General features: G+C 48.6%; 5 protein-coding genes across 8 annotated transcripts in view; 2 read left to right on the forward strand and 3 right to left on the reverse strand.

The window, feature by feature from the left end:
* Atp6v1g2 (ATPase H+ transporting V1 subunit G2) overlaps positions 1-19,984 on the forward strand; it is a 64,596-nt gene that overhangs the window by 22,857 nt on the left and 21,755 nt on the right. The window lies entirely within an intron of this gene.
* On the reverse strand, positions 157-1,924 carry Lst1 (leukocyte specific transcript 1). Its single transcript, XM_026415459.1, has 4 exons — positions 1,869-1,924; positions 1,373-1,471; positions 993-1,015; positions 157-325 (listed from the first exon to the last, which is right to left on the reverse strand). The coding sequence occupies exons 1-4, from the start codon at positions 1,882-1,884 to the stop codon at positions 179-181; spliced, it is 285 nt and encodes a 94-aa protein (XP_026271244.1). The 5' UTR covers positions 1,885-1,924; the 3' UTR covers positions 157-178.
* Ltb (lymphotoxin beta) lies at positions 5,971-7,796 on the forward strand. 2 transcript variants are annotated; one of them, XM_026415446.2, is made up of 3 exons: positions 5,971-6,132; positions 6,538-6,805; positions 7,210-7,796. In XM_026415446.2, exons 1-3 carry the CDS (start codon positions 5,971-5,973, stop codon positions 7,710-7,712), a joined length of 933 nt encoding a protein of 310 aa, XP_026271231.2. In that variant the 3' UTR covers positions 7,713-7,796. The 2 variants fall into 2 exon arrangements, with proteins under 2 accessions (XP_026271231.2, XP_026271230.2); XM_026415445.2 differs by having other exon boundaries at positions 6,622-6,805.
* Positions 11,605-13,319, reverse strand: Tnf (tumor necrosis factor). Of its 3 annotated transcripts, XM_026415448.2 has the most exons (5): positions 13,134-13,319; positions 12,856-12,858; positions 12,525-12,573; positions 12,297-12,344; positions 11,605-12,023 (listed from the first exon to the last, which is right to left on the reverse strand). In XM_026415448.2, exons 1-5 carry the CDS (start codon positions 13,317-13,319, stop codon positions 11,605-11,607), a joined length of 705 nt encoding a protein of 234 aa, XP_026271233.1. The 3 variants fall into 3 exon arrangements, with proteins under 3 accessions (XP_026271233.1, XP_026271232.1, XP_026271234.1); XM_026415447.2 differs by lacking the exon at positions 12,856-12,858; XM_026415449.2 differs by lacking the exon at positions 12,297-12,344.
* Positions 15,115-17,187, reverse strand: Lta (lymphotoxin alpha). The gene is made up of 4 exons (XM_026415450.2): positions 17,042-17,187; positions 16,531-16,638; positions 16,340-16,445; positions 15,115-16,097 (listed from the first exon to the last, which is right to left on the reverse strand). The coding sequence occupies exons 2-4, from the start codon at positions 16,627-16,629 to the stop codon at positions 15,685-15,687; spliced, it is 618 nt and encodes a 205-aa protein (XP_026271235.1). The 5' UTR covers positions 16,630-16,638; positions 17,042-17,187; the 3' UTR covers positions 15,115-15,684.

Raw genomic sequence — 19,984 nt, forward strand, 5'->3', positions numbered from 1 at the left:
TGACCCCAAAAAGAGTAGGAGCAAGCTACTTAAATCTGGATTGTTCTAATTTGGAATAGTGGTTCGAGATGGATTGAGAGGCTTGAGACACAGAAGTGGCAAGATTATGGTCTTTACTGAGTGAACCACAGGATGATCCTGACCACCCGCCTGGGGTGAGGGAGGTGTCTGGGGGTACTCAGGTGGGTTTGTTCTTGGCAATGCAGGCGTAGTCAGTGCTGTGGTCCTCCTTCATGCCTTCTGCTTCTCCTTCGACCTGATCACTGCCCAATATGGGTAACCTTTGCAGAGAGGCATAGTGGAGCTCTTGGTCTGGAAGGTGGTCCTGGCCAGGTAGGAGATGCTGATGGAAGGGTGCTGGGAGCAGTACCCTCAGATCCTTCCCTGAGTACTGCCCTCAGCTCCCATCTTTCTTACCTCACTGATGCCTCAGTTTTCCTTTTTCTCTCTGAAGTTTCTCTCTTCCTCTCATTCTCCCTGTCCCCATCTTTCTCTCTCTGCTGACCTACACTCCTATTCTTTTTTTGGTCCTGGGGATCAAACCCAGGGCCTCGTACATGCAAGGCGAGCACTGAGCTATATCCCCAGCCCTGCTGTTCTTTTCTATTATTGCTGTTTCTCTTTGTGTCTCTCCATCTCTTGCTCCCCTCTGCCACCCCCCCCATCCACCCATGCACACTTTTATTCCTACTCTCTTACTTTTTCCTTTTCTCTCATTTTCTGGGTCTCTTTTAATTTCTCTCTCATTTTTCATCTCTTTGTCTCTCTCATTCCATTCTCTTTCAATCTTATTTTCTCTGATCTTCATACCATTTCTTTTTCTCTCTTCTTCTCAATTTCTTCTCTTTTTGCCTTTCTCTGACTTTCTCATGTTTCCACTGTCTCCCCTCTTTACTCTTGGCCCCCACCCCTCACTTCAGCCCCCTGCACCCCCTTATCCCCCAACCCTGCTTGGGCTCTCTCTGACCCTCCCCTCCCTGCCCCAGACTCACCCATCTTCTCTCCAATCTTTTCACTGGAAGAAAAGAAGCAACTCAGCAAAGCCTTCCTCACTAGCTCTGCACCATCCCAGCAGTAGTTTCCTCCCTTATAGATTCTGGTGGTTTCCAGGGACAAAGCCCTGCCCCCCACTTTTTCTTTTCTGCATTGCTCGGGAGAGAACCCAGGGTCTTGCACATAGGAAACAAATGCTTTATCACTAAGCTACATCCCCAGCTCAGCGCTGGCCCTTTGCATGTTCTTCTCTCACCTTTCCCACCCAACTCCCACCAGTCAGGACCTGTCAGGATTGATGGAGACTTTGGCCTCAGCAGTAGGAAGGGTGTAGGTGGGCACTGCTATAGGTGACTGAGGAAATGAAGCTAGGGCTCACCTCTCCGACGGAGCAGACAGAGGCAGGTGAACAGAGTGACCACAAGCAAGAGCAGGAGCCCTCCCAGGCCCAACACCCCATAGTGGAAGAAAGGGCACCCTGTAGGGAAGAGGGGTAAGTATTAGAGGGTCTATTTCTCTCTTCAGCTTTCACATCCTCCTGGTTGGTTGTGGGCATCTCAATTTCCCTATCAGTTTTAGAGGCGGAAAAATATACTCTTAAAGATTTTTCACCCTAGACCTCATTATCTCACTTCCTACCAGAGTTATGCATCCCTTATCAGTTACCTTGCCTCATATCTGGGACCGCTCACCCCTGTGGCTTCCCACCACAGTCCCTGCTAATCCAGGACCTCTGTGGGGTCTCTTTCCCACCCACACCTGTGGTCCTTGGGAGCCTGGATCACCTACAGTAAACCATCCATATCTGTTTTCACCCATTACTCCCTGCACACCCACAACCCTCCCTGTACAGAAGAGAAGGGCCCCTTACTCACAGTTGAATGAACACATTAGGTTGAGGACTGAGAACTGGCCTGGAGATCAAGAAGCCTAGCCAGTGTTCTGACAGTCTTAATGACCTTGGCTAGTCACGTGCCTCAAGTTCCTTATCTGTGAAACAAGGGGCCCTGTGTTACAATCTTTTCCCTAGCTGAGGAGCCTCACCTATGTCCTAACCCTGAGACGGGCATTTTCCACTTGTTCCCACAGATCCTGAGAGTAGAGGGTAATATAGTATCCATTTATTTCCCAGGTCTAAGGAGTCTGAGTCTCAAGCATGGACTTTTACAGAGATATCTAGTCAGAAGTGGATAGAGCTGGGGTTTGAGTTCTAGCCAACTCCAGAGCCCCCCACCTCCCTTCCCTCTGACCAAGGCTGGCCAGGTGGTTTAGAGGGGCCTCTCCAGCACTGGGTAGTTCTAGGAACTGGTGAGAGGGATGATGGAGGGAGAGGAGCCTGGAACTAGAGTGGGTGTGGGGGCTGTAGAAAAGTAGAGAGAAAAGTGTCCAGAGCCTCTCAGCTACTGTGGCCCAGTAGAACAGGTCTCTACTTGGCTGATACGGTGAACTGGGGCGTGGAAGAATTTCTGGGGCCCACAACTTCCCCTCAGGCACTTCCTGCACTCTGACCACTGGTTCCTGTTTGAGGGCAAAGAGGGGACTACTGACTTCACACCAAAGCCAGATGTACTGACTATGGTCTAAAACCAAGACTCTCCTGGGTTTAAGAGGAATTAGTTAGGGTGCGTGTGGGAAACAGAAGCCTGAGATGGCCATGAGGATGGTGGGAACAGAAATGGATTGTTTTTCATTTCCTTGGTCATCAGAGACTCAGGCTGGACAGAGGATTTCTTTAGGGCCTAGGGAATATCAAATATGTGCTTCTGACTCCCTTCTTCTTAACCTTACCTCACTCTGGGGTGTGACCATTCTTACCCTAACCCCACAATTTCCCGGATGAGGGTCTCTACCTATTTCCAGCTTACCCTGAAGGGTGGATACATTGGCTAGAGACCCCTAGGTAGAAAGGAGAGTGGCCATCTCAGACATTCCTGCCCCTTCTCTGGTCTTAACCACCCCCAACACAACTTTCCCAGCATTATTAGGAGAGGAAGTACATCTCTGAGATCTAGGATTACAACATCTTTCCTTCAAGGTTCCCAGGCTGCGGGCAGTGAATAGGTCCCTCTCAACTCCAGTCATACTATTGATTATGCTAGTAGTCAGTGAATGTCTCCCTCCTCTAGAGGCCTTACCTGATTAACTTGTTCCCAGTTACCTTTCACTCTGCATCTGCTGAGAGCTCATGATCTCGGTTTATGCATGAGAACACACACAGCCTGGCTTTTACATTGGACAGAACTCTGATGACTTTAGGGTGACACCTGGTCTTCTATATCTACAGCCAAGAATCCAGCAGGGTGCTTGACTGGTTGATTAATAAGCAGGACAATCAGAGGTACCCATACTGCTAATAGATGAAGGACAAAAAGTTGACAAGTTGTTGGCATAGGAGGTGGGGGTATCCAGGAAGACTTCCTGCAGGAAGCAACATTCTGGTGCTGAGCACAGAACTAAGGGCAGTGATCCAAGGCCCTCTGGTTAGAGACCTGGGCAAAGGACCCTTCATGATACTGTGATGGAGAGGATGAAGGATGATGGAGGATTGTACTCCTGGCCTTTGGGAAAGGTAAAGACTATGAAGCTTAAGTGAAGGCAAGAGGTGAGGAAGAGATCTGGTGCCTGTGTTTATATGTATTTGCATTTTGTTTTCCAAATTCAGGAACTTTGTAATTGGACATGGTGCATGCCTGTAACCCCAGCCACTCAGGAGGCTAAGGCAGCAGGATCACAAGTTTAAGGCCAGCCCCAGTAACTTAGCAAGATCTTATCTCAAAAAAAGAAAAAAAACAAAAAACAACTAGGGGTGTAGCTCAGTGGTAAAGCACCCCTGGGTTAAATCCCCAGTACTGCCAGAAAAAAAAAAAAAAAAAAAAGACTGTCTCAAAATGAAGTAAAAAGGGGTGGGATGTAAGCATGTATAAGACCTTAGGTTCAATCTCCAGTACCACAAAAAAATAAATAAAAATTCAGGAACTTTCTGCTACTTCTTACCACCACACCATCCTTAATGTTCCCCCTGCAGAACATTAGGACAATATTCAGGTATGTTTGTTTATTTTATATATTTTTTTAAAGTTCAAATGAAGAGAAAATTTGAAAGAATTACACAGCAAATATATCCTTACCACCCAGATTCTACAGTTAAGAGTTTTCTATATTTTCTTTCATTATTTTTGGTAATAGGGATTAAAACCAGGGGCACTTAAAAACAGAGTCACATCCCTAGCCATTTTTATATTTTTATTTTGAGATAGTGTCTTGCCAAATTGCTGAAGTTGGCTTTGAACTTGGGATCCTTCTGCCTCAGCTTCCTGAATCACTGGGATTACCGATGTGTGCCATTGCATCTGGCCTGTATTTTTTTTTAATACTTATTTTTTAGGTGTAGATGGACACAACACAATGCCTTTATTTTTATATGATGCTGAGGATCGAACCTGGGTCCCACCTGTGCTAGGGGAGCGCTCTACCGCTGAGCCACAATCCCAGCCCTGGCCTGTATTTTCTTTATCACACATTTATCTTGTGTCTTGTATCTTTTGAAGTTGCAAATGTTAGGACATGTCACCTCTAAACCCCATAGTGTGCTGATCACTGACTCAAGTTGAGTATATTTCTCCATTTCTTTTTTATTTGCCTGAGGAAGACAAAATTTACATATAGTAAAATGCACAAATTTGAAATGCACAAATTTTTTGGGGGGGGAATCTAACTTAGGGCCTCACACATGCTGGGCAAGTATTCTCCCAATGAGCTACAAGCCCAGACTGTCCATAAGTTTCTTAGCTAACCTCTCTGTGCCTCAGTTTCTACTTAGGTTTTTATCAAGATTGAAATAATTATTATAAATAAAGTATGTAGATTGGTGTCTCACACGTGCTCAATGTTATTTGTGTATTAGCTATATTATTATTATTATTATTATTACTACTACTGTTATTTTTTGTGTGTGTGGTGCTGGGGAATCAAACCCAGGGCCTTGTGCATGGGAAGCAAGGACTCTATTAACTGAGCTATATCCCCAGTCCTACTACTACTATTATTATTGTTATTATCCTAACACAGAGAGATGTCATTAAGAAGTAGAGATGATCTGGGGCCATCTGAAACTTCCTCGGACCTGATCTTTTTTCCCTCAACTCTTTCCCACTGCCTGCTTCTTCCATTCATCTGGTCCTTCCTATTTTGTTTTGCTTATTCATTCATTTTTCCTTTCATTCATCTATTCATGCATATTTAGTAAGCATGTACTAATAGATGGAGCTCATTCTAGACTAAAGCTCTCTAAGGTGGGAGTGTGCCTCATCATTCTCTGGTCCTTGATCTTTATAGCAAGGGAGGTAATACTGTATTCCTATCTCTCTTCAGCAAGTCAGCAGTCATTGGTGAGGCTGAGGCCTGCTTCAACTGCCATTGCTGTGAACTGGCTTAACTTTGCCTTTCCCACCTACTGCTAGGAGGATAGGAGTGAGCAAGGGAATGAAGAGGTCAGCCCATGTGTGTATATAGGTTTATTTCAGGAAATCAGACATGCATCCCTCAAGACCCCAGTTCTTGTCCTCCTACTCCAGCCCTTTACTTCAGGAAAGGGTTTGCAGCGCTCTTCTAGCACCCATCTCTGAGGTATAGGAGAATGCAAAAGACATTGGAGAGAGTTCTGTATTGTCATTACAGTCTTGCTATCTGACTTTCTGCAATCTTCCTTTTCTCTCTGGGCCTCAATTTCCCTGTGAGCCAGAGTGAAAAGCCCCTCCAGCTCTACTTTGAGACTGTCTCTCTACCCCAACTCCTTCCCCAGTTCAGAGAACCCAGGCATCCAGCTGCCCCACCCAAGCTCTGGGTAAACAGGAAGCTGGGTGAGGGGAGCAGGGGTGTGCGGAAAGTCCCAGCCAGGTGTGTGGGTCTATAGGGAGGGGGTGGCCCCACCCCTGAGGTATGAAAGCCCCCCTGTTCTGGTCCTGGTTCAGAGTCTGGATGGGAGCACTGGGGCTGCAGGGCCGGGGTGGGAGGCCCCAGGGAACGGGCTGCCTCCTGCTGGCTGTGGCAGGAGCCACTTCGCTGGTGACCCTGCTGCTGGCAGTGCCTATCACTGTCCTGGCTGTGCTGGCCTTGGTGCCCCAGGAGCAGGGAGGACTGGTGAGTGGCTGCAACAGACCTTAAAGGGCTGCATCTTGCTGATGATGCTCATTGACCTCTGGCTATTACTGGGGTCTTTTGCATACCTGGCTCAACTGACTGGCTGTCTCTGGTGGAAATGTTATGTCTGTCTTTTTGCTGAATGTTTCCATGTTCCTGTACCGCTACTGTCTTGATGTTCCAAGTCCCTTCCTGGTTGTCTATTTCTCTCCTCACCTCTTCCCAAGACACACACAGACACATCTCTCTGCCCAAATACATATGTCTTGCTTGCTCTCCCTTCCAGGGAGATGTGTATTGGGGATGGTGCTGGAAACCCAGCCTGGGGTTTGGGTCCATGGTTGGAGGGGTGCAGTTGGCATCAGATGAATCTGAACTCTGGACATGGTTACCTTACCCAACCAGGTAATGGAGTCCGCAGGCCTGGGAGCACAAGCCCAGCAAGGACAGAGTAAGAGCAATGGACTCCCTTCCCGTCTGCATTCCCAGATACCCTCTTCCTCCAAGAATCCATTCCTGCGCCCTGGCGCCCTGTCCTCTCATGGGAAGCATCCATGGGTGGCCACCCTGCCCCCAATTGTGGCCTCTACACCAGTTCCAGGGTTTCAGCAGCTGCAGGAAGAGAAGCCAGAAACAGATCTCAGTTCCAGGCTCCCGGCTGCCCACCTTATTGGTAAGGCTGTGGTCGACCTGAATATGCATTCAAATAGTCCAAGAGTGCCAATTTTTGTGGAGTCCCTCCATTCTGCGATTCCAGTGCTGGATTTCCCACCCCTTCCACCACCTCTTGCCCCTAAAGTGCCCATCCTTCCACTAATTCCCCATTCTTGCTGCTTCCCGGAGCAGACAAAACTCAGCCTAGATCTTACCACAGCCCTCCGCACCCCACAACCCGGTGCCCTCAGGCCCCAGCTTGGATTCATTCCAAACATAGCCTCGCTGCCCCCGCCCCTCCAGGAGTCGCGCCCCGCCCCCTCCTGCCTACCCTCCCTGAAGTCCGGTCCTGAAGCGGTGCTCTCAGCACCAGTTCCCGGAGAATCCACCCACCCGAGAATCCATCCACCCGTCTTTCTGCAGGCGCGTGGATGAAGGGACAGGGGCTAAGCTGGGAGGCGAAGAAAGAAGAAGCGTTTCTAAGGAGCGGGACGCAGTTCTCTGGCGCCGAGGGGCTGGCCCTCCCGCAGGACGGCCTCTATTACCTCTACTGTAACGTCGGCTACCGGGGTCGGGCGCCGCCTTCCGGCGGGGGCCCTCACGATCGCTCCGTCACGCTGCGCAGCTCGTTGTATCGGGCTGGTGGCGCCTACGGTCGGGGCGCTCCCGAGCTGCTGCTGGAGGGCGCCGAAACCGTGACTCCAGTATTGGACCGTGCCGGGAGGCCACAGTACAGACCCCTCTGGTACACGAGCGTGGGGTTCGGCGGCCTGGTGCAGCTCCGGAGGGGCGAGAGGGTGTACGTCAACATCAGTCACCCCGATATGGTGGACTATAGGAGAGGGAAGACCTTCTTTGGGGCCGTGATGGTAGGGTTGGTGCCCTCTGCGTCCCTAGGAAAATGTCTGCATAGTGCGAATGTATGAATCGACCCAGGGATTGGGGACCCAGACGCCCGGGATCCCAGGGCAGTAAGAAAAATATAGGAAACTGTTTAGAAACTGATTTTGAACCCGATGAAAATAAAGAATGTAAAGCTTTAGTGCCGTCAGTACGGAAGAGATGCCAATGCGTCTTAATTCATAGTGGTGCAATGTGTTGGTTAATTGTTTTTGTGTCTTTCTCGTTGCTCAAAACCATTCATAACACTGTGTGTGGCCTTTGCTCCCACTCTGTGTGGCCTGCCCTTCCCACTCACCCTACCTCTGAAGGCCAGACCCCAGCACGAGTCCAGTTGGAGGGTATAAGGAAGGGCCTCTTTAAACCTGAAGCATCGCCAAGCATCCTGGTTCTCAGGGCATGTTTAATCCCCACCAGGCTCTCACTATTCTCTTTTCCCTGGGGTCCCTTCCCACTCTGAGAGTAGTCATTACAGGGGAAAGCAAGCACCACTCAGAACGACCCAGCGGCAAGAGGGAACCCCTAGTATGGCTGAGGGGGGAAGCATCGAGGGCTCCAGCAGCTCTCCCCTCTGGCTGACTAAAGGTCCCTTTAGTCCCCAACCTATTCTTCTACATGGAGCAGTAATCAGGCTCCCGGGTGTGAAAGCAGGAGGCTACAGGAAGGAATGGAGGTTGTTTGGGAGGAGGAGAGCCTGTGGTGCCCCAGCCCAACAGGGAGAGCCTAGGGAGGAGGGGTGGAGGAGGAAACTGATGAAGATCCTGTGTTGGGTGGGATGGAAAGTATTCAACCTTTGTTCACACTTCGGGTCCTCCTTCCCCCAAATAGACAAGTATGGGTACCTTTGGGGTGAGTAACAGCAGTCTCCCCACACTATGACCGACTTTCAGCCGCAGCCTGGAGGAGGCAGAGGGGGACTCAAAGCCCTATCTAGGTCACCCCAGTGGGTCACCCCACCCCCGCAGAACATCACTTATTGGTTTTCCACCGCCTGGCTACGCATCTGGACTGAAGGAAAACCCAACTTCTGAGCCTAGTGGAGGCCACTCTATGAGGCTCTGTTTCCTATTCAGCCTCTATTCTGCCTCTATTACCTCTACTGTAACTCCATGTTCAGAAGAGCCTTCCTGTGGGGTTTGAGGGTGATAAGTATATTTTGCTTGGCCAAACTTTAGTCAGGTTTCTGAATCTTCTACTTTGCCTATTTGTATACTTCCTCATAAAATCCAGTTTTAGCCACAAACGCTGCTAAGTTGGTTTAGCACGAACCTACCACCTTCTTCCATGTCTGATCACTCTCAATATCTGGTCAAGTTCCTTATCTTCTATATTCCCAAGTGATGTCTAATTACCCTGGCCTGTCTCAGCAAATATCCTGTCAGATCTGCTTAACCAGAATTCCCCATCCCTGATTTGTATTTCCTTTTAGTTATTTTCCATCCACTGACCCTCACCCTGCTCCTTGGCTATCAATTCCCTCTTGCCCATGCTGTATTTGGAGTTTAGCCCAGTCTCTCTTCCTCACTCCAAGATTTCATTGCAGGGTATCACCATGGTCCTGAATAGTTGCCACCACCTCCTCCTTCTCCTCCTCCTTTTGGAGCCTGATACTGGAAATTGAACCCAGGGGTGCTTTACCATTGAGCTACATCCTCTTCACAATTTGTTTATTTATTTACTTATTTATTTTTGAGACATGGTATCACTAAGTAGCTTAGGGCCTTACTAAGTAGCTCAGGGCCTTGATAAGTTGCTGAGGCTGGTCTTGAACTTGCAATTCTCCTGCCTCATCCTCCTAAATCAGGATTACAGGTATGACCCACCACACCCAGCTCTGAATAGTCTTTCCTACCATGCTTTACCAAGTACCATTGAGTAATGTGAATGTGTGTGTGTGTGTGTGTGTATGTGAGTGTGTATTGTGTTGAGGATGGAACCCAGGACTTGCATATTCCATTGAGTAATTTTTTTTTCTTTAACAGAGGTTCTTTTCTCTTTCCAATTCACTCCCTTCGTGCCTGACCCCTCATCATTCACTAAAAAGATCAATGAGACCAAAGCTGGCAAATGGGTCCTTCACCAACATCTTATACCTTTTGGTGGTGGTGTGGGGGTATACTGGGGATTGAACTCAGAGGCACTCTACCACTGAGTCACATCCTCATCCCTATGTTGTATTTTATTTAGAGACAGGGTCTCACTGAGCTGCTTAGTGACTCTTTGTTGCTGAGGCTGGCTTTGAACTCGAAATCCTCTTGTCTCAGCCTCCTGAGTCGCTGAGATTATAGGCATGGGCATTGCTCCAGCCTTTTTGTTGTTGTTGTTTGGTGCTGGGGGTTTAATTCAGGGCTTTGCACCTGCTAAGCATGCACTCTATCACTGAGCTATATCCCTTGCTTTTAGTCTTTGATTTTTAATTTTAGTTGGCTTTTCCAATTTTACCCACTGAAGAATGAATGGATAAAGGAAGTAAGGCAGCATTTATTGAGTGGCTATCATGCCAAGTACTGAGCTGGGTCTGATGGAAGTTGGGCCTTTTTTTTTCATGTGCCCTTCAGGCAGTGGCAGGTGAGGTTGACTGGTTTAGGTTGCACAGTTAGCACAGGGTTTGGGGGAAGGTGGTTGGGATGGAGTGATTTGGAGCCCAGACACCTGAATCTTTGGAAGTCCCTTGGCTGTGATTCAGGTACCTGAGAATGTGGCTCCTCCCCAGCTCTCTCAGGCCACAACAGCCGGAAAGAGTAGCAGGATTTTCCCAGCAAGTACTTGGAATTCCCAGAGTGGGAAATTCCCATGCCCTGAGGGACAGGTAATTAGGTTCAAGCTCCAGTTTCCTGGAGGAGGGAGGCTATTCAGCTGGGCTTTGTTACATAGTATCTCCTGGACCCCAAGAATCTAAGTACTGGGGTCTGTCTGTGTCCAGGCATCTTTTTTTTTAATTTTATTTTTTTAAGAGAGAGAGAGGGAATCATTTTTAAATATTTATTTTTTAGTTTTCGGCGGACACAACATCTTTGTTTGTATGTGGTGCTGAGCCACATCCCCAGCCCGTGTCCACGCATCTTAAGCTCTGCAGAGAGAAGACTTCAGAGAGTGGGCTCCTACCCCCAGGGAGAGACAGATGCAAAATTGACTCCGAGAGAGATCATGTTTCTTTTCTAAGCAATCTTTATTTCTATTTCTCGCCACTGCGATTACAGACACAGCTCCCCTAGGGAGCAGAGGTTCAGCGATGTAGCAACAGTAGGTCACCAAATCAGTATTATTAAAACATCTGGATTAGATAAATATTTTGTTTAAAACATAAGCAAAAGGAGGCAAAGAGGCCAGGAGGCCAGGTGGGAACAGCCTATAGTTCAGTTCCGTTTTCACAGAAAACATGTCTGGCCCAAGGCAGCTCCAACGTTGGGCCCCCAGGACACCCTGACCTTCTAAATAAATACATTCATCAGTAAATAAATAAATAATAAATAAGTAATAAATAATCATAAGTGCAACCATAAATAGAGGGGGCTGGACCTGTGGGAAGGGATAGGCTCCATATCTTAGGAGTCTGGAAGCATCTGAAGAGAGGAAGGCCTGAGGTCCACTCTTGTGAAGTGTTCGAGGTGAAGTCTTCTTAAAGAGTGTGCTGAACCAAAAGCTTCCTGATCCCCACATTTCAGATGTCCCAGGTTGAATTCAGGGATCAAAACCTGAGGGCCCCAGTGGTTTCTGGTAGTCTTGGTTTGAATTCTTGCTAGAGTGCCCCATCATCCAGGTCACACATCCCTTCATCCAAGTTTTCTGAGTGGTGTTGAAAGTTCTAAGATTGGGGTCTGACCCTAATTCCCTTTCTCAGCCAAAAAAGGACAAGGAGGCAGGGGCCGAGGGATTGTGGTAGGTGAAGGAGAGGAGGTGGATGGACATCCATCTCCCTCACAGAGCGATGACCCCAAAGTAGACCTGCCCGGACTCAGCAAAGTCGAGATAGCTGGGCAGGTTGACCTCAGCACTGAGTCGATCACCCTTCTGCAGCTCAAAGACCCCTCCCAGATAGATGGGTTCATACCAGGGCTTGAACTCAGCCCCCTCCAGGCTCTCCTTTGGGCAGGGGCTCTTGATGGCAGAGAGGAGGTTGACCTTGTCCTGATAAGAGACAGCAAATCGGCTGACAGTGTGGGTGAGGAGCACGTAGGAGGGGCAGCCTTGGCCCTTGAAGAGGACCTGGGAGTAGACGAGGTATAGCCCGTTTGCAGGCACCACCAGCTGGTTGTCTATCAGCTCCATGCCATTGGCCAGGAGGGCATTGGCACGACGACTTAGCCACACCAGCTGCTCCTTGTCTTCATTTTTTGCTAGAGGGAGGGAGAGGTGAGTCAGTATGACCCTGTGAGTTTACTTCACATCCTGGCCCTCAAGTTCTGCTCACCCCAACTTCCGGTTACTGTCCCCTCTGTTTTCACATCTCTTCTGGCCCTGAGTTTCTGAGTATCCATCACAAGGCCTTTCTGTTCCTCCACCCTCCTTCACACACTGTCTCCAGGGTCTTCTACTTTCAACCCACCAGTCCTATGCCTCCATGTATTATGTGCTCCTTCATCCCCAAGACACATGCTCAGAGTTCTTACCTACAACGTGGGCTACAGGCTTGTCATTCATGTTTTGAGAAGATGATCCTGAGGAAGAAAGAAAAGAAAAAGTTGAGCCCCCCAAACTTCTTTGAAAATCCCTGCCTACTTTGACCTCCATTCCTTCTCCCCAAAACCCAAAACTCTAAATTTCCCCCACTGTTTCCATCTCAGGATTAACACTCCTCCCTCCACCAGAATTAGGAAAGAAGTTTGGGAGATACTTACTGAGTGTGAGCATCTGGGCCTGGGGGCCGAGAGGGAGGTTATTCAGGAACTGTGGGAGAAGGAAAAGATTTAGTACTCGAGGAATCAACCCAGAGGAGAATCAGCTGGCTGCTTATTCAGCTTGAGCTCTCTGCAACAAACATCTGGTTTCGTCTTTCCATTCATTCATTTATCCTTACATACATCCAACAGTGCCTTTTGTGGGCCAAATTTTTGCCTCTCCTTATTTCACTTTCCTTCAACTCTCTTCTTATATCTCTTTCCCTCAGTTCTCTCCTTATCTTTCACATCATCCACATCTCATTCTGTCTCATCACCTTACTCATATAACTTTCTTTTCTCCCATCTCTGCTCATGCTCCACATCTTTCTCCGGAACTCTTTATATATGTATATCTGCCTGCTCATTCATTCATTCATTCATTCATTCATTCATTTATTCATTGAACAAGTATTTGATTAGCATGTTTCTTGTGTCTTTCCACATCTCTTTCTGCTACCCTATCTTCTCTAGCCCTCCCTATCAGCACTCCTTTCTTCCCACCTCTCTCTTGTTCTCTTTCTCCCCTTTTTCTGTCTGGATGGAAGTGAAGTTTGGGGAGGCACTCACCTCTTCCCTCTGGGGGCCGATCACTCCAAAGTGCAGCAGGCAGAAGAGCGTAGTGGCTCCTGCCACAAGCAGGAAGGAGAAGAGGCTGAGGCACAGGCACCGTCTGGAGCCCTGGGGCCCCCATGCCTTCTTGGGGAGTGCCTCCTCGGCCAGCTCCACGTCCCGGATCATGCTTTCAGTGCTCATCGTGTCCTTTCCAGAGGAAAATGTGGAGCCCTGGATGTGGAGCAGTGTGTGTGTGAGAGGGAGAGAACCTGCCTGTCTGGTTGCCTCTCTGGGATTATTTTCAGGGGAGTTTGGAGTTGCTTCTCTCCCTCCTGGCTGGTCCCCTGGTGTCCTCGCTCAGGGAGCTTTTGCTGGCTGGGTGTGCAAACAGCTGCCTTTATAGCCCTTGGGGCAAGAGGAGGGCGGGGAAAGACTCTCGTTCAACCAGCGGAAAACTTCCTTGGTGGAGAAACCCATGAGCTCATCTAGAGGAAGCGGTAGTGGGCCCTATACATTCTGTCTCGGTTTCTTCTCCATCATGGGGGTGGGGGTTTGGAAAGTTGGGGATACCCAGGCATCAAGGATACTCCTCATCCTCCCCACCCGGATACTGTGGCAACCTTCTTGGGCCAGTTAACAAAGTGTGTGTGTGTGTGTGTGTGTGTGTGTATGTGTGTGTGTGTGTGTGTGTGTGTGTGTGTGTGTGTGTGTGTGAGAGAGAGAGAGAGAGAGAGAGAGAGAGAGAGAGAGAGAGAGAGAGAGAAACAGACCCCCTGGAAGCTGGACCAGTTCCTCCTGACCCTTAATGTCTGTTGTCTCTATTTTTTGGAGGGCCAGGTCTGCTGCGGTCTTTCCCCTCTGATTTCTTTTTTTTTTTTTTTCTTTTTGGTACTGAGGATTGAACCAAGGGTTGCTTAACCACTGAGTCACGTCCCCAGCCCTTTTTATATTTTATTTAGAGACAAGGTCTTGCTGAGTTGCTTAGTGCCTCCCTAAGTTGCTGAGGCTGGCTTTGAACTCATTATCCTCCTGCCTGAGTTTCCTGAGTCACTGGGATTATAGGCATGCACCACTGCACCAGGCTCCCCTCTGATTTCTAGACAGGACTCCTGAGAAGGAAGACATGAATTGGAGCTTCAGAGTGGGAAGGAATTGGGGTGGGGGGAGAGGCCAGAATAGTTTGAGATTGGGGGCACACATTGGCTTCTGGAAGGGGTTGGGAGGGGTAGCAGGGACAAGCCTGGGACAGCCCCAGAAGGAGTGAACTCTGACTTGGGAATTCACAAAACCCACGAGGGCCTTCTTCTCCTTTCATTCACGAACCCCAGGCCTTCTTCTTTCATTCTTATCTGGAATTCAAACTACTGGTTTCAGTCTTGCTTCCAAAGGACTTTGAAACCCCTGAATTTTTTTTTTTTATTGAAGACTTCAGAGCTCTGATGTTGGCCATGTCTCTTCAGATGTCCACTATATTTCATACCTCTTAGTTCTGGAGGCTCTCCCACTCTTTAGGGCCCATGCATGGCCATGTCTTCCAGAGAATCCCCTTATTCCACCTCCCTAGATCTGGACATTCTCTCACCCTTTGGAATTGTAACTTCTCCCCAGAGGCCATCAGTGACCCCTGTTCCTAAGAATCCCTACATGTGGCCATAGCTCCCAGACACCCTCTGAATACCACCCCTAAGGACCTTGTCCTCCCCGCATCACCACCATTTTTCTTTCCAGTTTCTCCCTCAATTCCCCTGCAGCAATCAGGCTGCCTGGCCCCTGTGAACAGGCTACAAATCCCTGGAGCTCCTGGGCCCCTTTATCTCCTTGTCCTGCCAATAGCCCCTGACCCCTCTGAGACCTCTGTCTCTCCCTTCATTCCCTAGAGAGATCTAAGAAATTGTCCCCACTTCAGACAGACAGACATAAGCAGACAGCATTTCAGAGAAAAAAGAGGTTTATTTGGCTTTATCGAGGGAGCAGATGGCTCCTTGTGGGTATCTAGTCAGGCAGTGGCTGGCTTTTAGAGCCTTTCGCTTCCTCCTAGAGCCCCTCGGTCCCTTAGTCCTACTTTTCTCTCTAGGTGAGCTCTGAGCCGATGCCTTCTCTCTCTCCATCTCTGGGGCCTGTTCAACTCTCTCTTCTAATGCCTTCCTATTGTTCCCCTATCTCTATCCTCCATAAATAAATAACTTAATTTTCCCCTTCATAAATAGTCCCCCTTCCCTGCCTCTAGTCATCCACCCAGGCTGCCCCATGTGTCTACTCCTCTTCCATGTCCAGGTCAAGGCCCCACCTAGACCATTGGGACAGAAGAAGAGCTCTGTGTTGGGAATTTCTAGGCAGGCTTGAAATCTTCAGTAGAATATCCAGGGTGCTTCAGGGAACTGTGGTCCCTGGAGTGCCTGGAATTTCTTCTTTGAAAGCTTCAAGTGACTTGAGTCGGGAAGACACGAGGCGATGGTTGGAACGGGCACAGGAGAGGTGGTGGTGACCCTTGAAATGGTCAGAACGAAGGCAAAATGGAGAGAAGGATTTGAAACCAATTTCTTTTCTCTCTGGATCTTTCCAAGTCCTACAGAGCAAAAGCCCCAAAGAAGACGCTGCTGGGACTGAAGAGCAGGTGGGAGATACCATCTGTATGGGTGGACAACTGGTCTCCTTGGGTGAGCAGGAACACAGCCCCCTGGTATACTGAGCGCACCCAAGGTCCTTGTGGCCCTGGGCACACAGACTTCTGGGCGCTGAGGAGAGGCACATGGAAGGGGTACTGGGAGGAGAAGAGCTGAACCTCATGGGCGAGGTAGAGAGGGGTGGAGATGGCCTTGGAGGAGCAGCCTTCCCCGGAGAAAACCACCTGGGAGTAGACGAAGTAGAGGCCACTGGTGGGGACCAGGAGGGAATTGTTGCTCAAAGAGAAGCCATGGCGGAGGAAGGCACGGTCCGTGTTGGCTCTCCAGCGTAGAGAGTTCTGCATGCTAGGGTCTCCTAGGAAGAGCCACAGGAGGTGGGGGAGGAAGGGTCAAGGATCTACATTAGAGGTCTCCACCCTGAGGAAGCAAGTACTAAACAATTGAGTTTATAGGGGATGACTGGGAAGAAGGAGGAGTAGGCTCTGTCTTTAGTTGTAGGGGAAGCTGCAGGGAAAGATGGGGTGCTACTTGGGTCCCTAGATGGGGGTAGGAGGGAAGCGGGGGGCTGCATGTCTGGGAGGTTGGGTGGAACTTTACCAACAAGGTGAGCCGCAGGTTTGAGGGTGCCATGAGCAAAATGCTTCTGGGGGTGCTGCTGAGCAGCCCGGGCAGCTGAGGGCAGGAGGCCAACACCAGGGAGTCCCTAGGGGAGAACAGAATTGAGAGGGCTCTAGGGATCCAAGCTGGGCTGAGCCACCCCTGCAGCCCCAATTTTCCTACTGCCTCACCTTGGCCCTAGGTGGCAGCGCAAGTAGCAGCCCCAGAAGCAGGAAGAGGAGGCGGGTGCCACGCACCCTTGGGAGGTATAGACGTCCAGGTGGTGTCATGGGGAGAATCTGCAGGGAGAGAGAGAGTGAATGGGGCGGGGCACACAGAGGAAGACAGACCTCCTGCCTGCCTGCCCTGCAAAGACAACCACCCTGAGAGAGGATGACAGACAGAGAAGGGAACAAGACACAGGCAGGGAAATCCCAAGGTGAGCAGAGGGAGACATAAAAACAAAGAGAGACAGGAAAGGAACAAAAGGAGATTGCTGCAGAAACAGAATGAGTGACAGGTCAGAGAGAAAGAGAATGACAGATGGAGAGATAGAAACCCGGAACAAACCAAAAGAAAACCCACCCCAACCAAGGCCCAGGCCCAGACAGGCTGGAGATCCAGGTGGGAGGTGCAGGAGGAGCCAGGGCTCAGGACCCAGGCAGAGGGGCAGCCCAAGGAGATGGAGCAGGAGAGTCCTACCTGGTGTGCAGGGCCCCTGGGCCAGGACGCTTGGGTCCCTTTATAGAGGAAGCGGCAGTGGCAGCGTGGCAGCCAGCGGGCGGGTTCTAGGCCGGGGCTGGGGCCTGGGGAAGCCCCCAGGGCTTAGAAGATGCTGCTGTTTCAGTCGAAGGCAGGAAAGGCTGAGGCCTATAAGAGAACCGCAGGCTGGGGGCTCAGGCAACTGAGTTCTGGGAAAGGGAGTGTGGTCAGGGGAACTGGGGGCCAGGACTGCCCAGGAGCAAGGTCAGACCTAGGAGTTCCAGAGAAAGGCAATTCGGGGAGAAGAAGGGGGAGCCACTGGGGTGTATGCTGGGGGCCTGGTTCCCTGAAGAGCTATCATTTATGACACCTCTGCACCCTCCGCAAATTACAGGCTTCTTTCTGCCCATTTCCTCCTCTTATCCCCAGTGCCCCCCACTGTCCTTGTCCCAAATGACTCAAGTCACACTTGTCCCAGGATGTATACTTTCCAGTCTTCTGGCAGGTGTCATATCAAGAAGTTCTATTATATAACCCCTGCCTGGAACATCCTCATGTGTACTCTTGTCCTAGTGAAAATATTAGTGGAGCCCCCTTACACACTCCAAACTGTCCTGGTTTGGAAGATGAGGTGGTTTTTTGTTTTGTTTTGTTTTTGAGAGAGAGAGAGAGAGAGAGAGAGAGAGAGAGAGAGAGAGAGAGAGAGAGAGAGTATTCTTTTTAATATTTATTTTTTCGGTGGACATAACATCTTTATTTATTTTTATGTGGTACTGAGGATCGAACCCAGCGCCCCGCTCATTCCAGGCGAGCGCGTTTACCACTTGAGCCACATCCCCAGCCCAAGATGAGGTTTTTAATTTAATTTTAATTTTTTGTCCCATTACCCAGAGATGATGCTAGGCACTCATATATAATGAAGTCTCGACCCATTCTTGAAAGATGCCATCCATCTTGTGGCCACACGGATTAGATTTATATAACTCCAAATAAGCACACACATTTGACTCAATTTGGCCAACAACTTCCAAAGTTCTCTATAGGGGGAGCTTCAGAATTCCACATTGGCTAGGCTTATGGTAACAACCTAGGGTCAGGTGGGAATGGCTAAGGGATTTGTCTGGAACTTGCATTTGTGGTATCAATACACTGTTTTAAGGAGCTGGCACTGTAGCTCAGTGGTAGCATACTTGCCTAGCAAGTGTGAGGCCCTAGGTTTGATTCCCAAGCACTACAAAAAATTAAAATTAAATAAAAAATTAAAATAATCCAGGATTGTTTTCCACTTATTAATTTATTTTTTAGTACTAAGGATTTTTGAGCCCAATCATACTAAGTACCATGCTCTACAATTGAACCATACCACCAGCTGTTTTTCTTTTCTTAATGTTTAACAGTATACAATGAGGTGCTCCCCTCTGAAGTGTGCAGCTAATGAATGTTTCCATCAGTATATGGCCATGTAGTCACTACCCAGTTCCATTTTCCCAGGAGGTTCCCTTATGGCTTCTCCCAGTGCATATTCTCTAAAGACAATCACTCTCTGACCTCTAACACCATAGACTAGTTCTTTCTGCTTTCAGTTGCATATAAATGAAATCATACAGAACTTATTCATTTGTGTTTGGCTTCTTCCACTCCACATTTTATTTGTGAGATTCATTCATGTGGTAGCATATATCAGAGGTTTTCTTTTTGTTGTTATTGTGATACAATATTCTAATATATAAATATACTCTAATACATTGTGTGTGTGTGTGTGTGTGTGTGTGTGTGTGTTTGTATGTGGTGCTGGGGATAGAACCCAGGGTCTCACACATGTTAGGCAAGTCTCTACCACTGAGCCATAGCCCAGCCTTTCAGTTTCTTTTTTTTTTTTCTTCTTCTTCTTCTTCTTTTTTTTTGGTACTGGGGATTGAACCCAGGAGCACTCAACCAGTAAGCCACATCCCCAGCCCGTTTTTCATTTTTTATTTTGAGACAGGGTCTCCCTAATTTGCTCAGGGCCTCACTAAGTTGCTAAGACTGGCTTTGAACTTGTGATCCTTCTGCCTCAGTCTTCCAAGTGGCCTGGATTAAAGGCATGCGCCACCACACCTTGGTCAGTTTCTTTTTTTTTCTTCTTTGCCTCACTGGAACATAAGCTCCAGGAGTCCCAGTACCTTGTCTCACTTTTTGCCACTATTTGCCTAGGTCAAGGACCAGCACATAGTAGGCACTCAATAAATACCTATTAAATGAAGAAGGATAAATAATAAAGTAAATTGGACAAAGTTCAACTTTAGGTTTGTGGCTCAGATGGAACTTAGATTTAGAGTCAGATTTAAGTTTGAGGTTAGGAATGGGGATAAGTAAGTTTCAAGAGTAACCCTGGAAACAAGGTTGGGTTGCTTTAGAAGACAAATTTTATTTGGAGTTTTATTGATTGGGATGTGTTTGGATTTGAGGTTAGGGTTATCTTTGGGGTTAAGTTTGAGTTGTGATTGAGTTGGGTTGAGGTTGAAATTGGAATTAAACCCAAACTAGATTTTGAGGCTAAGTTTAAGTGGAAGGTTAATGTCATTTCAGCCTCATTTGGAGGCCCAGTGATTTCACTGGTACTCCACAGAGACCACTATAAAGGCTGTATTTCCCTGAGTTTGGGCACAAGACTCCAGTCATCAGCCTCCCACCCAGGGAAAGCCCCAAACCAACTGTTGGCTTCCCCAAGAAAGAAACTGAATTTCATACAACCTCTGAAACTGAGATTGAAACTAAGATTGGCATGTCTCAAGGAGCATCCTTCAGTACATTGCAAACTCCCGTGACACAGAGTCTCAGCCTAGTTCTTGCCCTTCCTTCCTCTCTGTCTCATGTCTTTTCATTCTCCTTGTCTTCTTCTTGCTGTCTCTGGATGTCCCAGTCTTCCTCTCTGGCCTAAATTTCTATCTTTCTTAGTGTTAA

Source organism: Urocitellus parryii, chromosome 8, assembly GCF_045843805.1.
Source record: "Urocitellus parryii isolate mUroPar1 chromosome 8, mUroPar1.hap1, whole genome shotgun sequence".
In the NCBI taxonomy this organism is placed as follows: domain Eukaryota; kingdom Metazoa; phylum Chordata; class Mammalia; order Rodentia; family Sciuridae; genus Urocitellus; species Urocitellus parryii.

Excerpts from the sequence above, each read along its gene's own strand:
- Lst1 (XM_026415459.1), bottom strand. Across the intron at positions 1,016-1,372 it reads CTGTCTGCTCCGTCGGAGAG|TGAAAAGATTGGAGAGAAGA; the intron begins GTGAGCCCTAGC and ends CTTTTCTTCCAG. Across the intron at positions 326-992 it reads AAAGATTGGAGAGAAGATGG|GACCACCTTCCAGACCAAGA; the intron begins GTGAGTCTGGGG and ends CTACCTGGCCAG.
- Ltb (XM_026415446.2), top strand. The coding sequence starts at position 5,971 with ATGGGAGCACTGGGGCTGCAGGGCCGGGGTGGGAGGCCCCAGGGAACG. Across the intron at positions 6,133-6,537 it reads CCCAGGAGCAGGGAGGACTG|GTAATGGAGTCCGCAGGCCT; the intron begins GTGAGTGGCTGC and ends TTACCCAACCAG. Across the intron at positions 6,806-7,209 it reads CCCGGCTGCCCACCTTATTG|GCGCGTGGATGAAGGGACAG; the intron begins GTAAGGCTGTGG and ends GTCTTTCTGCAG.
- Tnf (XM_026415448.2), bottom strand. The coding sequence starts at position 13,319 with ATGAGCACTGAAAGCATGATCCGGGACGTGGAGCTGGCCGAGGAGGCA. Across the intron at positions 12,345-12,524 it reads GGCCCAGATGCTCACACTCA|GATCATCTTCTCAAAACATG; the intron begins GTAAGTATCTCC and ends TTTCTTCCTCAG. Across the intron at positions 12,024-12,296 it reads GCCTGTAGCCCACGTTGTAG|CAAAAAATGAAGACAAGGAG; the intron begins GTAAGAACTCTG and ends CCCTCCCTCTAG.
- Lta (XM_026415450.2), bottom strand. The coding sequence starts at position 16,629 with ATGACACCACCTGGACGTCTATACCTCCCAAGGGTGCGTGGCACCCGC. Across the intron at positions 16,446-16,530 it reads CGCTGCCACCTAGGGCCAAG|GGACTCCCTGGTGTTGGCCT; the intron begins GTGAGGCAGTAG and ends GTTCTCCCCTAG. Across the intron at positions 16,098-16,339 it reads ACCTGCGGCTCACCTTGTTG|GAGACCCTAGCATGCAGAAC; the intron begins GTAAAGTTCCAC and ends GGCTCTTCCTAG.